This window comes from Manacus vitellinus, unplaced genomic scaffold (assembly GCF_001715985.3).
Source record: "Manacus vitellinus isolate BGI_N305 unplaced genomic scaffold, ASM171598v3 scaffold_29_pilon, whole genome shotgun sequence".
Classification (NCBI taxonomy): Eukaryota; Metazoa; Chordata; class Aves; order Passeriformes; family Pipridae; genus Manacus; species Manacus vitellinus.
This window is the reverse complement of record NW_021940207.1, coordinates 2027409-2043745: the sequence shown is the minus strand read 5'-3', so window position 1 is coordinate 2043745 and position 16337 is coordinate 2027409. Positions and strand designations below refer to the sequence as shown.

The window sequence follows — 16337 nt, the reverse complement described above, 5'->3', positions numbered from 1 at the left end:
ATATATATATACACTTATATTTTTACATTTTATAAAACAATGAGCTTCCTTCATTGGCTGGTAATCTTGAGTGCTCATAATGGCTTCAGTTGAACAGATCAAATCCATTCTTAAGCAAGTGTAGTGAAGAATTATTTCTTTCTCTCTTGCCCTCACTTTAAGCCCTTTATGCAATATACTTTGCTGTGATACTAGATCTCTCTGGCTCTAAGAAATCAGCTGGTCTGCTTTTGATTGGGTAATGTTTCTAAGGAAGAGTATTGAGATTTGAGTAATTAAGTTAAATCTGTGGCCTGCATGTAAATATCTATAATCTCAAGCAAACAAAGAATTATGAGAAATTACACAGAAGTCTGCAAGTGTGGAAGCAGCCTGTTAACCTGCAATGTCTGGGTTGCATCAGATATTTTACAAGCAAGTATGTGTAGAAGCTTCTGTGGATATCAATCTGCTGGCATCCTACTACAGTCTGTTGTATTTAGCAACAACCTTGCTAAAATACAACCTAATACTAATACCACTTAGCAGTTATAGCTAGTAGTAGGTTTGTTCTATAAATTATTCACCTGCTTTTAGCTAATTGATTTAGCTAATTGATTACTCAATGGTGCAGCTGCAAGGTTAAAATCACAAGGTGGGCCTGATGGGTAGTTCACAAATATGGGTAGTTGACAAATATTTACACAGCTACGTGGCCTGTTATTTTGGCCACAGTAAGGACCAAGCTGCAGCATCCACATCAGCTAAAGCTCAGATTTGGGTCCAGAGCTGCTTCATTCAGTGTAGATGCACAGCTGAGCTGAGAGACAACTCCTGCATGACTTTCAGTCCTCTATTCATATTATTCCTTTTGGTAGGTGATTTAATTAATTTGCCTCTCCATTAACAACTATTCCTATAATGTAGGTCAACTAATTAAGATATATAAAAATATTTCCCCAAGGTCATTTGTTTTGGGAACAATGAATGTGGGACAATTCCTTATATATGAAGAGTTCAGATCACTTCAGAAGAAGCAAAATATTATAAATTGTGACTTTGGTGGTGAAATACATTTCTAACAAAGATGCAGTCCTTCTGCTCAGAACAATTTCCATAATAGGTGGAGCAAATCCATTTGACATTGCAGCAGAACAGGATCACTGAGGCAGGCAATTACAATATCTTCAGGGGGCACTAGTTTTCAGATGAGATGGAGCATACTACATAAATCCCTTATGCTTCTCAAATTTAGTTAGCTGGGGTTTGTTTGCAGCCATGAAAGTTACTTCAAGAACAGTCATTGTTCTTTCAAGGCATTGTTCTCATTTGAAAAAAAATTGAGTATATGGCAGAGAAACAAAAAATGTTTTCTATATCAACTAACAAATACAAACAAATGTTCTTAGGTCCAGAATGATCTTTTATTCCACTTTAGGAGGTAAAGTACAACAGTTGACTCATTACTCAAATTTCACTTGAGCTGTTGCACAACCTCACCTGAGAATACTTTTCAACAGGAAAAAGCACTTTTAGCACTGTGGGAAATGAAAAATAATTCCTCTTAAACATAATTATGTAGATGGAATGGAAGTTTCCTCTACACAGCAGCTGGCATGTTGTCATTTCTTTTGATTCCATAGTACCAAGATAATTTTGAGATTTTAAGATTAGACCAGTCTTAGAATTTCTTGTAGTGATTTCTAATTCAAAACTGGATGTGTTGTTTATAGCTGATTCTGCTTCTACTGGAACAGCGAGATTTTCACCATTTGATCCCTACAAAAAAGATACCATTGCAAAAAATATAATTTTGTTATATTTTATTTACATTTGGAAATAGAAATTTCGCAGCACTTGAAACTAGCCAGAGTGTTGGGACAAAAAGGTCTTTAACACTGTGCTCACTTTTCACTCTCGCTTCTCCTAAGTCCAACTCTATCCAATGTTGATATTTATTCTAAGGTTATGTATCCATTGCACTGTACACAGGTTCATTCAGTCCTTTCTCTTGTTTTTGAAGCCTCAGGTATTGAAAGAGCCCGGGTATTTTCAATTTAAGTAGACATCTATCTATATTAGATACATTTATAAAAGTGGTGGGTGGGGTTTTTTTTAATTAGTTTAATAAATTCCACTGAGTATTTTGCTCTTGCACACTCATATTCTGCTATTTCAGCTGTTGAACATAGTAACTTTTCATCTTCTAGGCACCATGCATTTTTGCAGGACAGATACAGAGTACTCATGCACAAGGGCCACTTTTGCTGGCTCCACATCTGTCATGCAGACAGGTTTTCTGCACCACTGTAATTTTGAAGCACCAGTTATGATTTGTAGTGGGGTTTCTTTTCAGAAAAGCTCATCATGGTTTAATTCTATTTGATGGCTCCAATTCCTCTTCTGGGAAAAGACCCCTTATCAGGACAGGCACCTGTGATAGCAAATCCTGGCATAGAAACAAGATCTGTGAGTGGAGGTGAGCCAGTGAGTTTGTTAGAGAAGCAGCACAGCTATGGAAACAAAAATCCTCAATTAGTTTGTGTTGCCATCTGAGCAGGATGCACAAATAGTAACTGTATGAGCACAAAGCAATTGAGATTTATTCAGAGGAGATATTAATAGGTTGTGGTAATCTCTAGATGTTATTTCTGCTTAGTCTTGCATTATATTAGATGGGGTCTTTTAAGGCAGCTCCTAGCACAGCAGAGAAACCGTCTGACACTGCTCCTACCAAAATCATTGTGATACAGACCTGCAGAACGACCTGACACCTCTGGGGAGCTTGTCCAGCCATTCAATTATATTTCCTTTTTCTTCTGTTATTGAAGAAGAAAGAAGGAGAAAGAGTTATTGACATAAAATGGTCTGGTATGTGTCTGTTTTATGGTCACTGGGGTGATGACCTTCCCAGCAGTGTGCTCTCTGTTACCAGAGGAAGCCAGCTCAGATAAATACCTGTTGAGAGAGTTTTGTTGCAAAGGGCAATGCAGTGCAGGGTAACTTTATATTTAGTTAACAACATTGGTAATTGCTATTTGTACTGTTCATGGCAATATAAATAGCTAAGTTTGATCTAAATGTCAGCACAGGCAGGGGCAGATAGAGAAATGCATGGCTGTAAATGAAGGGTGCTAATTAATACCAGAGTTTACCTCATTTTCAAGGTTTCACTTATGACCTTGGCTAAAAACAAGTCTCTTCCCAATGCTTTGATGTCCATTGCAGTTCCTACATTCTCACCCTTGTTGAAAGGAATTCTTTGGGCAATTATTTTTTTTCTTCACTCCAGCATGTCATGATTAACTTGCCGGATGTCAAAGAGAGCACTAGTAACAAAGCAGAAATAGTTTTCCTGTTATTTTCTCCTTTCGTTTCATCCTTATTGTGCTTCTCAAAGCTAGGAGTGGTGGAGACTGGCTCAATGTGTGAGATCTCAGTAGTGCTGCAGGATGCCATGGCTGCTGAAGCAAGAATAACCTGCCCAAAGGAAACCCATGTGAAATCCCACTTGTGGGAAACGTGGTCTTAGTGTAGCCAAGGCCATGATGTTTCATTAGAAACCGAGATCAATCACTCAACAAAATGTGAGCTAGTTCATGCATTTAATTTTGTTCCATAACAAGAAATTTCCTTTGCTGGAGGAACATCTGACAATATTGTATCAAGGAGCCTGTGTGTGATCCCTGCCACAACCACGTCCTAACTGCCAAGTGATGGTGGCAGCAGAGGCCCTGCCATACAGAGTTCTTTGCCAGGTCAGTGGTGGCTGAGCCCCCTCTTCTAGGACACAGGAGAAAAGCTGGCCTTCATCTCCTGAGCAGTGTTTCACTATTTCCACACCAGGAAAGCTGGTGAGTCAGGTACTATTGGGACAAGAGTATTCCACCTTTGACAAATTCTTCTAATTTGGTGAGTTTATTTGTTTCTTTAGGGAAAGAGCAAGTATACTCGACTGGAATGAAGATTTACTGGCAACAAGGATGCCTACAGATAGGACCTTAGGGATTTCTCAGATTCCATGGAAAACTTAGACTTTCAGGTCAGATGCCTAATCCTTTACCATCCCTGTTGAGATGGCCTGTTTGCTTGAGAATGATCCTGGTGAGGAACTATCCTTGTGAGAGCTACCCATAAAATTCAGCCAACTCAGTTTTGTTGTCTTTGGACTGCTGCCACACAAACCTCCTAGTCTTGTAAAATGTCTCTGAAATGAGACATACCTCACACATCCCAGTTACACTAGAAATGATTTCTAACCTAGTCATGCATGTCAAAGGGGAAAAGGGATTTGGAAGGACTGCCTGTGACAATAGTCCTGTCAATTGCTGTATCATATTTCCCTAAAACATGATCCTTGCAGCAGGTGTGTGCTGAGTTCCCCTTGCTGCCCCATGACAGTCACCGAGGTCAGCAACTCCAGCAGTGGCACACTCGACAGTGGAACAGAAACTGTAGAGTTTATAGACATGTCTCTCTCACAGTGGAAAGTGCACAAGATGGAGCTTCCCAAACTGGAGAAACCACAGGGAGAGCAGAGAGAGTCACCAGGAGCCCACAGCTGGAGCAGGAGTGGCTGATGGGACCTGAGTGTGGCCAGGAGCAATGGCAGCCAAGTCTCTCCAGCCTTTCTTCTATAAACAAAACTCCTGGGGAATGGCAGCAACCAGGAGTGCTACAAACAGAGTGGGCAAACAGGGCCTGGCATGACAGTTCATGCAGCAATTTGCACAACAGGGTGTGAAGGGTGGGCTAGTGAGGTCCTTCTGTCTGCTGTCTCAGTGGAGGTCAGGGATGGAGATCCATGTGGGAGCAAAGACCCAAGCGTTAATGATGAGTTAGAAACCACAGAAATGCCTGAGAATGGTTATGTAGGAATTAGTGCTTCTCCCCCCAAAAAGGTAGTGGGATCAGTAGCCCAGCTGAAGTACATCTACACCAGTGCACACAGCACGGGCAACAGACAGGAGGAGCTGGAAGTCACCATTCCCAGAGGGATTTAGACGATATGTAGATGTGACAACTGGGGACACGGTTTAGTGGTGGGCTTGGCAGTGCTGATTTAAGAGTTGGACTCTGTGATCTTAAAGGCTTTTACAATTCTATGACATAAACAATTCTGTGACATCCCAGAAGAGATGAGCTTTTCCCATTTCACCCCTCATGTCTTGATATGAATCTAGGCTGTTAGACTATCTCAAATGCCATTAAATTCCTTGTGCTGTATAGTGAGCTCTCTACTTCACCATTTCCCAACCCAGCATGCTCACATAGTCAGCATAAAAGTGTCTCCTCTAGATCTCTCAATGCTTTCCCCTGTAGCAGCAAGACACACTCACATAGCTCTTTAATTTGCTGCTCTTAAATTGTGTTTTTGTCAGGGCAATTCTAAGGTCTGTGGCCAAGTGCACACTTTGTATTGTTAACAGTTTGACAAGAGGGTGATTCATGTGCAACAACCTTTAATGTTTTAGATTTTGCTGCTGTGGTTATTATTTGCAGAGCAATTGGGGGAAATTACTCTGGGAGCACTGGAGCTGAGAAGGCTCTTTTTTGATGGCTTTGTACCAAGTGTTTGTGGTGGCTGCTATAGCAGCAACCCTGTCAGAGAAAGACATACAGAATAACATTTTCCAAAGAATAGTGTTATAATCATGTAAAATAACATCTGGAGACTGTGGGATGGGCACAGATAGAGAGACAGGGCTCTCTAACATGGGTTAGGGTCCAACGCAGCTTGGCTTCGTGAAGTCATGTAAAGTACTGCAGAAGCCCTTTGCACTTTTGTTTGTTACATAGTACTATTTAGTCATGGAGGCCAATATATTGCTAGGTGTGGCTTTCCTATGCATAAATGTCTCAATTTGGAGATAATTGGCTCAATGTGGATGTCAAGTAATTGGACTCAGGACTCCCTGAGTGTGCAGGGTACAGCCCCGACCCATTACTCTACCTTATGGTAGACACTCTGCAGTTCTGTCTTTATTTAAGGCCTTATGTCAAGAAACCTATGAAATCCTAGCTATTTTATAACAAAATTTGAAACATTATGGGTCAGTTGAAGGTAAGATCTCATTTCTCGGTATTTATAATTTTTCTCAAGCAGTGGTGCATAAAGCAGTAATAGCCTATGAGAACAGAATAAGTGGTTCAGATCCAGTCTGCAAAACCACATTGCCTTGAAAAAACTGGGGAAATCCAACGCAAACCAATGAATCTATTTTGGTAGCCTAGTAAGGTTTTAGTCAGTGTTTTTGCATTTCAAGCTGCAAGTTGAAATGTGATTATTTTACTTTCAAATGCCTGGCCAAACCATTCAAATGAGGCTTTATCAGAAGTGTGATCATTCTTTCAGTCACAAAAAGGACATCCTAAAAAACTGTGGAGGATGACAAAATCCACTTATAGTGGATGCAACAGTACAGATGGGGTTCATGATGTAAAGAACTAATGGGGTCTGTCTGATTATGTGATGGTTGTGTGATATATAAAATCCAGGTAACCAGACGTAGGCCACATGTACAGGGAGGTGCTGGGTGAATGCACGTGCTGGAATTGATGCCAATAGTTGCCTACACTTTACTGGCCTCAGTTTGTGTGCTGCTTGTGGCTGGCCATCCTCCAGTTCCTTTGGACAGTACTCCCTAGTGTCCTTCTAGGATGTGTTTTTGCTTGAGGCAGCTGTGTGCTTACAGACTCTTGTGGAGCACGGACCAGAAAAAGAACACTGGGCACTTGTCCTTTTCTACTGGGAGAAACTGCTCAAACCTCTGAAGGAGCTACCCTGAAAACTTTGTTCATAAGAGCATTAAAGACAACACTTTCTTGATAATATGGGACAGTTGATGCATTAAAAAAAAAAATAAAAAAAGACAGACCAAATGCAATTTTATTTTAAAATTCAATTAGTTATTTGTCCAAAAGTCAATTGGTTACATTCATGTTTCTGTGAAATACATCAGGCATCTTCAAGATATATGTAGTATAAATATTTTAGTCTAACTTACTTTCATGTTTCCAGACTTCTGACATCATCCTGTTGCCTGTTTTTGCAATGTATTAAAGAAGTCTAGTCACCAAGTTTGTTTATTGTATAAAAGAAAGTAAAACAGAAACATTAACATAGCTTTGAAATATAATTTCATTTTATTGAGTATTGTTAGTTATTCTTAGAAGATAAACCATTTTTTGTTTGCCTTCTGGGGCATTTTAAATTTTTTTTTTTTTTCAGATTTGCAGGTATAAAAATGACAGAAGAAACCAAGATGAAGTTTAAAATGAGCTGAAAAAAAATTATAGTCCAAGAAGTGTTTAGGTCTTTTAATCTTATCAAAGCACAATATTGAAGTACTGAGAAATGACCTTCAGAGGGTTTTTTTGTGTGTAGTCAGAGGCATAAAAAGAATATGCAAGGAATACAATTTTTTTCTTTCATATGTGCTTTGTTGAACTGTGGATAAACACTATAACCCTCCACCTTTCTTTTCTTTTAGCCACATAATCAATGAGCTGATAGAAACAGAACGGGTTTATGTAGAAGAACTTCAAAGTATAATAGAGGTAAGAAACTCTTCTGAAATGACTTCCAGTGCTTAACCTCCAAATCATCACTGCAGGTGCACATCCTACATGGGCTGAGCACTCCCACCTCCTGTTTATAACACAAGGCTGTGTTAGCAAGATAGCTCAGCCTTGGAGATGGAGAATGGGAAGGATGTTTTGAACATCTTTCCTCAGGGCTTAAAGGAGGAGGCACCTCCCTTGGCCCCAGCCCACAGAGTGATACAAGTTGCATGGTTCTCAAAGCTATGGACAGAGGAATAGTTAATGATGTGCCTTTTCAATCACCAGTAGGTCTTAGAAGCAGCATGCTTGATTTCCATGGGACCAGACACTAAATTCTGTAAATGTAGGGTTGGAAAATGATTGAGGAAAAGGAAGGCCTTCCTCTTGCTCTTCTTTATTGTCCCATGTAGTGCATGAACACAGCAGCTCATGATGCAAATATAGTTCTTGAACTTTTGAAACTCATATGATATCAGCACACTTTTTTTTTGTTTAACCCAGTAATCTGTCCATTTGTGGTTAAAAATGTGTTTGCACAGTTGCTTGGTAAAAGCTCTGGGGAAAACCAGAAACAGCAGAAATTCACGGGAGCAACAAAGCAGCAGGCATGAGAGAAGCCTTTGTATGCTCTGTTGAGAACACAACCACATAGACTTTGGGGCTTTCCAGTGTATCAGACATGGTACTTCTTCCCCTGGTAAAAACAGGCTGGTTTTATTTTCCATTCTTCTCTGCAGGGGTACGCTTCAGAAATGGACAATCCCAATTTATTACACCTGATTCCATCTGCACTTCAAAACAAGAAGGAAATTCTTTTTGGGAACCTCCCAGAAATCTACGAATTCCACAACAGGTATGTGGGAACTGGTGGTTGTTCTGTGTCCTCGGGTGCTATAGTCATTGCTACTCCTTTTTTGTTGGGTGCTTTATCATACTCATGTGTACACTGGCAGGAAAAGTCATCCTCACTCTGCCTCTGTGTGTGTCCTGTAAAACCCATGTGTAGAGATCATGTCTGAGACCATTGTATTTCACCTTTTCTTGTGAAAGATTATGCCCTTTTGTGCATTTACTAGTGATTTCCCCATGCATTATCCATTTTGAATGCCCCTTGTGGTGAGCATTTTACCACCTCTCTTGGTACACTGGTAAATATCACAGGACTAAATCCTGATGTTCTTTCTCTGGCAAAACCCCTCTGTGAGGAAGTTTTCTTAGTGTTCAGCTTATTTGTCCTATATTTCTGTTATCAGGTCAGAAGAAGTGATATATTTCATAGCACTTTTCATAAGGAATTTTATCCTTCATATGGTCATACACCTTGGTAGAAGCCTAGTCCATACTGTGGACAAGGTAATCTAGAGCCCATAACTACAGTTAGGAACAAGATCAACCTCTTTTCAATCAGCTTTCAAAACACAAAGCTTAGGACTACTTCTGTAAATTTCCTGCTTTTCCTAGCCTTGTGTAAGTAAAACTGTCTATAACCAAAGTGAGAATCCAGGAATTATTTTGAATAATAATTCCCTGTAAGATATAACAAACAGTTGAACAAAATAAATATAAAAGCTCTCTCTTTTGCAAATCTTAATATTATGCCAGTGTAGTCAATACATACTAGAAAAATTATTTTCCGGTTTATATATTATTTATATATTGTTTTGAAAGATTGTGTCTTTCATTTGGAGAAGGATATTCCTCTCCCTTTGCAAGGCCAGTCTTTCCCTAAAGGCTTCATGCATTGACTGTGACTGCAGAAGCCTTTGGACTACATCCCATATTTCCACTGCTTGCTGATTGAGCAACTGCATCTGACAGAGCTTTCCTGTCTTTTCTAGCTGTTCTGAAAAATCTCATACCCAAATGGGTTGCAGGTATTTGGGCTACATAGTAGAAACAAATCTCAACAGCCAGAGGAACCAGATGTATCAAATGCTTGTGATCACATGCAAACATGATAATGTTGGTGATTTAGGGAATCAGCTGTGAACCACATCCCATTTTTCTAAAATATGTATTTCTCTGTGTGTCAGAATTGTTATCTTCCCCACTGAATCCTAGTACTACAAACATACAGGCTTTAAGCTGGATTTACATAGAAGCTAGCATGCAATATAAGTAGAATTTTACATTACTCTTTGCTCTCTTTTTTCCCTCTCAGGATTTTCCTTAAGGAGATAGAAAATTGCATTGAAAACCCTGAGCTTCTTGCCCGATGCTTTTTAAAAAGAGTAAGTACATCCTTTTGCATGTTTGTATCTATGGGCTTATCCTACAGGACTTACAGATTTACTCCTATCCTTTCTCTCCAATTGCTTTTGTGAATGAGGGCAACTCCCATAAACAGATATTCCCAAATTAAGCCATAGATAACAAGGATGTATTCTGAAATCTAACCCTTTACCTGGTTTACTGACAGGAAGAGAGCTTTTACTAGTGTTTTACCAAGTAATTTAAGTCCCCTTTAAAAGAAAAAAACAAACAACAAACCAACAAATAGCAGTGATCCAAATGTTTAACGTGCTTTTCATATCAGAAAAATCTATACCAGCAGTCTACTGTAACCCTGACAACAACCTGCAGTAAAAAAGCACAGCACAGTATCACAGAGGATTACCCTGAGTGCAGACAATACATCCTGTTCCTGCCTTATCTTATCCTTCTTTTCTCTGCACAGTTCAGGACTTACTCCCCTAGACCTGGCCCAGCAGAGTCTGCTGCCATCTTCACATGGACCCCACCAGCTCCGTAAGACTCTGTGAGGTTGATTCCCTTACTTTTTCACATAATTCAACAAGTGGGATTCTCCTCACTTGTATGAAGTGGTGGGGGTCAGCTGTTTGCTTAAAAGTAAAGAGAGCTCATTTCTGAGAAAGCCTCAAGCCCTCAGGCAGTGGTGGCTTTGGTCAGGTCCGTGTGTGTTCGCTTCCCGTGGCTCTCAGTGCCCAAATTCTACAGCTTTTCCCCCGAGAGCTCCCAGTCATGTCCCTCCTCCACCACCCCACCCCCCAGCCTGACTGTTAGTTCTGTTTCCTGCAACACAACCAAAGGTGCTTGTTTATATGGCACTCATTCAGGGGCCCTACTAATGAGAAAAAAAATATCTTTTGGTGGATTGCTACTGTTTTCAGAGTCTGACAAAACTGCTTGAATAAGACTGTGTTTTGCACAGGAAATGGAAGAGGCATGAAAAACGGGAAAATCTGTCCACTGTAGTCAAAGGTACCTCCTGCCTCTCCCATATACATCTAGTATTTGCTGCTTTTCCAGGGTACACATTAAATACACACAGATTTGCATGTACCAGTCAGAGATATTGAGCACTCCCACATCACTAAGATTTGATGGGAATTATGAACATGTGATACTTGCAAAGGGTATGCCCCCAATTTACAAACAGGTCAGACTCAAGAGAGTCATATGAGTGTAAACATGATTATATGTCCACTGAATTATTTTCTGTTTAACAGCGAAGCATTTAGGGCTTGAGTAAATGACACTACTAAGGAATGTGTTGTTATCCTAAGATTCAGATGCTGAGCAGGAAAATATTGTGGTGAAATCATTATGCAAAAGAGGATAAGTGGTCTTTGAAGAATGCAGACCTTTGAAATCTAAGAAGCATAAAATAGTCCATGTGCTGCAAATATCCCTGGATTCACAGCTAAAGAAAAATTCTTGATATAAAATTGATACTATAATTCTGCAGAAAGTTCAAATTCCATATTTAAATATTGTAGCTTATGTCTCTCTCTGTAAAAACAGCGATGAGCCCAATTCTCCTCACTATTCTACAAAACTGAAAGCAGCACTAAAGCTGTGGTTCAGGTTGGTTGAAGTGAAAGAAAAGTCTGTCATCTTTGCTCATCAGTTTCTGTGGCCTAGTCAAACCACGCTAAGTTCATCAAATAAGAGGTTAAATCATGCATTTGCTTTCTCCCTATTTCAAATTTCACACTAAGAAAGCACAAGCTTCTCTCTTGAGATGTCTCTGCTCACACAGTAGCACCTTTGATTCAAGAACTTGTCCTTATGTTCTGTTTTTAGAAGAAGCCACATAAAGTCCAGAAATGTGTTGTTTCTGTTGGACTGCCTTTAGGAGGCACAAACAAAAGTCTAGTTGTGTGTTTGTGTTCCCCATGATTTGGCAGCTTTTTATGCCTTCCTGCTGAGCAGTGGCTTCTGGCTGCCCCATAAATTATGCCTGTGCTTGCGATGACAGGGGGAAACAGAAGCAGCTGCTGTTCCAGGTGATGCCAGAGTTCTGTGAGGAAACTCACATTGTTGCAGATTCTCTTCTCTATTTCTCCTTCTTTGTATGGGTGTGGCCATCCTGCCACAACATCGTGGTGGGCTTGTGATTAGAAATAAACAGTTTTTTTAGATTCATACTTGAAGAGCTCTACCCTGTCTGATCATACTGGGCTTTTTCAGCCCTGATTCTAGAGTTTCCTGAAAGCATGCTGAGAGCTGCAGTGAGACACTCTGGTGCCAGAGTCCCTCCATCCCCTGCCAGTCGTTCCTCTGCCATATCCCTACACACTCTCCCACCTCCACCAGTGCCACCAGATCAGCTGTTACCCTGAATGTGAACTCTTCTTCTCACGTGATGGCAGAAAGGCTGTGGAGTCATAGCCTATTTCTCCTCTCTGGCTTCTCTCCTGGAACATGGTAGAATCAGGTAAAAGATGAGCCAGAAATGCCCTTCTTGTCCTCCCTCCCACTTTGCCTGACCTTGTTTACGGCACAATTTTCATATGAACTAAATTGCAAGTGAGCCAGCTCAGCTTTGCCCACATGGCAGCTATTATACCATCACCAAAATGCTTGACTTATTTAAAGCTCTGTGTGGTCAAGGATTATGCAGCTGTTTAAAGAGGGAGGGATGTGCACTGAATAACCTTGCAGGATGGGTCTCCTAGTGCTTTATCAGCAACAGGAGGGGCAGTCTGGGCTGATCTGCTATACAAAGGACTGGGAAGAAGGAAAGCTTACCAAACCAAGGCAGGAATGCCCAGCATGAAACCAAAGGTCTGTCAGGCTGCTTACCAACATGTGCCAGGTGATGTGTCTGGCAGGAGTGGTTCACTGTGGGTCACCACTGTTTACTTATTCATATTGCTAACCTTAAAAAAGGGAATAATTTAGTAGGAGCTGACAGTTAGGGCATTTGGTGATTCAGGGTGAAAGAAGCATTTAGAAAAGGAATCTATCTGTGAAAGGACAGTAGCAGCTGACCAGAAACCTGAGTTGGACTCAAAGGGCTAAATTCTGCTCTGAAGCAAAAATTATTCATAAATTAGCAGTCAAAAGATAATTGGAACTGTGCATATATGCCATGAGCATTGGAGCTTACAGAGATCTCAAGGTGCAAATCAGTGTGGAAAGGAAAAGCATTACAGGAGAGATGAGCATGGTGTAAAAATACCAGCAAGAAGTCAGAACCTTTGGATTTGAAAATAGATATGAGCTGAACATGTAAGAGTGGGATTTGAATAATGAGGCAATTAATTATTTCTTGGCATTTTAGAGTCTGATCCTAGTAATTTCATCAGGAATTTCCTATTCCTAACAGTATTGCAAAACTTAAAGCTGTATTTAAAGATGTAAGTATCTGCCTGAGCAGATAGGTGATTTAGGTAGGAGTAGATTGCATTGGCATAGGTTGGTTCCACTATGGCAAATTACTGGTAGATTGTTGGTTATTGTACCTTTTCTTTAAATTGAAATTGGTTCTGTGGGCCACGAAGAGATTGTAATACTTGATTATGCTTTATTCCTACTTTAAGTTATGTGGGTTTGACCCCCTGCTAACTTCCCTCCAAGACAACATGTACAAACCATTCTATTTTTGTGAAGAAAACACTGCACCTCTTTTGAAACTGGACCATTAATCCTCTGTTTAGTTGCAACAGAGCTTTTTGTATTGCATAATCCTTAACACAGCTCAGTGTTCCGTGGCACAACTTTGCTCACAGCTGATTCCTCAGGGTGATGTCAGTATGGGTCTGTAGAGGAAGACAGCAGCAACATTGATTTCTTCTAGTAACTCTATACAAAAGGAAAAGCTTTCCCTGCAGCAGGAGTGTATAGGAACTGTCTAGTGGACTGAAAGCACAAAGACAAGAGCCAGGAATTCCCAAGATTGATTTTTGGTGCTTTCTTTGATTCACTGAGGTCACATCCCCCAGGGTAGGTGCAAATGAAGATGGGGAGCTCCCAGCAGAGCCAGCCCTGCTCCATGGCCCTGTGGCTTCTGGGCTTCCTGGGTGCATAGCCAGTGAGCCCCGAACCTGCCAGAGGAACACCCATCTCTGCATCCACCCATACAGCCCAGGGAGCTTAAAATATCCCCCTCTGAGCTTTTATGGAGATTGCCTTTGTTTTCACTGAACTCAATGAGATTTTTGCCATGGACCTCAGTGTAGTCAAAGCTAAACAGAGGTGAAGTGAATCCACCCACTATCAATTTGGATAAGACAGGGTTAAGTATATCCCCCTGCCTGGCCTGGGACACCAACAAGACAAACTTCCTACTTTTTTATTCATCCGTATATTTTTGAGAGCCAGCACTATTTTCAGGGTGTGCTGAACAGGTAATCCTTAGCTACGTGGTGAGCACTGTTAACAATTACAGTCCGTGCCAGTATTGTTAGTAAAATTTACATTTCTAATGTGTCTTTTTATTTGTTTTCAAACCATCTATTCCCCTCTCAGAAAGATTATGCAATTAGATTGTGTGTCTTCCAGTCTGCAGTCTCCTTGCTTTGTGTTAAGAGTGAGGAAAAAAAAAATCTTACTTTCAGGTGTATTTAACTTAATCAGGAGTAAAAAGTAACTTTGGTAGTTTTGGTATGTTTTTACATACAGAGTTATCTCCATGTATTAATTATTTCATGTCTTGGGATGGAAGGTAAGAAAAAGTGTGATTCAATGTAGATGCTCTATGGATTCTTTTTTCTTACCTTACCTAAACTCTCCTTTTCTTGCAGAAAGAGGACCTCCAAATATATGAAAAGTACTGTCAGAACAAACCAAGATCTGAAGCTCTCTGGAGACAGTGTGGAGACAGCATCTTTTTTCAGGTGGAATTTCATTGCAGGCTAGCAGTGCAAGACTCATAAAGCTCGTTTTCCTTCTGTATCTCTTCTTTCTTTAGAAAGCTTAGAGCAATACACAGACTTTTCTGCATGCTTCTTGTACTGAGGGCAGGTGCTCAGAGTGTGTCAAGGTGTTCTGTACAGGAGATTGGGCAGGTAGAGCAGATTTCCTGCTCGGGAGCCTGACTGCAGGCTATACCCAAACCAAACAAGTGCTGGCTTCTTTGCAAACGCCAGCTGATTGCAATCTCATCAGCGAGGAATGCCAGATTTCGACACTGAGTCGAACCTTAACATTAGCTCTTGTTTAGATGCATTTTCACTGTGGCATAAATAACCTGGAAACTCCTATGCAGATTGAACAAATTTTTCTCTCACTTAATTCACAGATACATAATCTCAGATTGTCAGATGGCAATGATCTTGGTGTTTTACCTGTGTTTCAAGAAACAACTGTGTTTTTCTACCCTGTTATTTCTTACAGGAATGTCAGCGTAAATTGGATCATAAACTCTCACTAGATGCTTATCTCTTAAAGCCAGTCCAGAGAATCACCAAGTATCAGTTGCTGTTAAAGGTAAGTTCTCCACGGCAGTGCAAAGATTTCCAGTGCATAGCATTTTACTTAAAGAGTTGCAAATCAGTCAGGACTACCTGGAAATAAATCCTCGCTCAATTCTTCAGCAAATACTTTGCAATGTTCAGTTGTAAAATAGTAGAAAACAGAAAAAGAAGGGACTTGCATTTTAGAATAGGAACTGCTATTTCTTAGCAGTACTTACATACTAAGCAATAGAAGTATACTATTATATGTATAGCTTTCTCTATATAAAGATACTTTACACAGTAAGTATTTTATTGTCTTATTTATTGTTTTATTTATCTTTAAACAGAAATTGAAGTTGGCTTTTTTGGGTCAGTATATGGTCTTACAGTCTGAAAACAGGAACTGATGCCTTAAATCCTGTCTCTAACATCTGTCCCTGTTTAACAAAACTCTTTCAGCTCTCTGAACTGATATTTTCCCATGGTTGTGACTCAAACCTTTCAGGAGGAGCCACTCCCTTTTGCTGCTTCTTTTTAAAAGACCCAGCTAGGAACAAATTGTAACTTTTCCAGGAGATGAATATGTGAAATTCCCTCTTGATTTGGCTGGAACCCTGAGTGGTCCATGCTTGAAATTGTGGTCTGAACTGGGCAACAGGAAATGTATAACTCAAAACAATGACTTTTTTTTTTTTTTTTAAGATGATGGCTTAAATTTCTGTCTTCATTTTCTCAGTTCTTAAAAATAATACTTATTGTCTTTCCTTATGAGAAGGTCATGAAGGTGAATTACATGCTGTTCTCAAGCTGCTGGGATTAATGTAGTGTTGTGCACTGCCAGGAAATTTAGCATTGAAATTTGCAATGAAGATTTTAGGCTGCCATTTAACTTGCTAGCAGCTACCATGGCACTGCTCAAATTGTGCCAGTGCAAGTCATGTGAGGACCTGGCTGGCCCTTCTTGTGCAGTATTTCTCCAAGCTGTTTATTGACTTTATGCAAAACTATAGAATCCAAATATTGAAGGGGGATATTGACATGGATGAAACTTCATGGATTCCAGCAGATTTACATCGACATACTCCAGAAATAAATTTGCCTCTATTTCTTGAAACTAATCTGCGAGAATGGAAAAAGTGTCAAGGT

The 16337-nt window shown here is 40.2% G+C and overlaps 1 protein-coding gene across 14 annotated transcripts in view; it reads left to right on the top strand.

Annotated features, from left to right (window-relative positions):
- Window positions 1–16337, top strand: part of LOC103758229 (guanine nucleotide exchange factor DBS) — a 163249-nt gene that overhangs the window by 113288 nt on the left and 33624 nt on the right. For all 14 annotated transcript variants that reach the window (XM_029960811.1, XM_018074825.3, XM_008924471.4 and 11 more), the window contains 5 exons: window positions 7473–7539; window positions 8283–8398; window positions 9707–9776; window positions 14538–14630; window positions 15130–15222. In XM_029960811.1, coding sequence (XP_029816671.1) covers window positions 7473–7539; window positions 8283–8398; window positions 9707–9776; window positions 14538–14630; window positions 15130–15222 — 439 coding nt within the window. The remainder of the gene's footprint in view (window positions 1–7472; window positions 7540–8282; window positions 8399–9706; window positions 9777–14537; window positions 14631–15129; window positions 15223–16337) is intronic.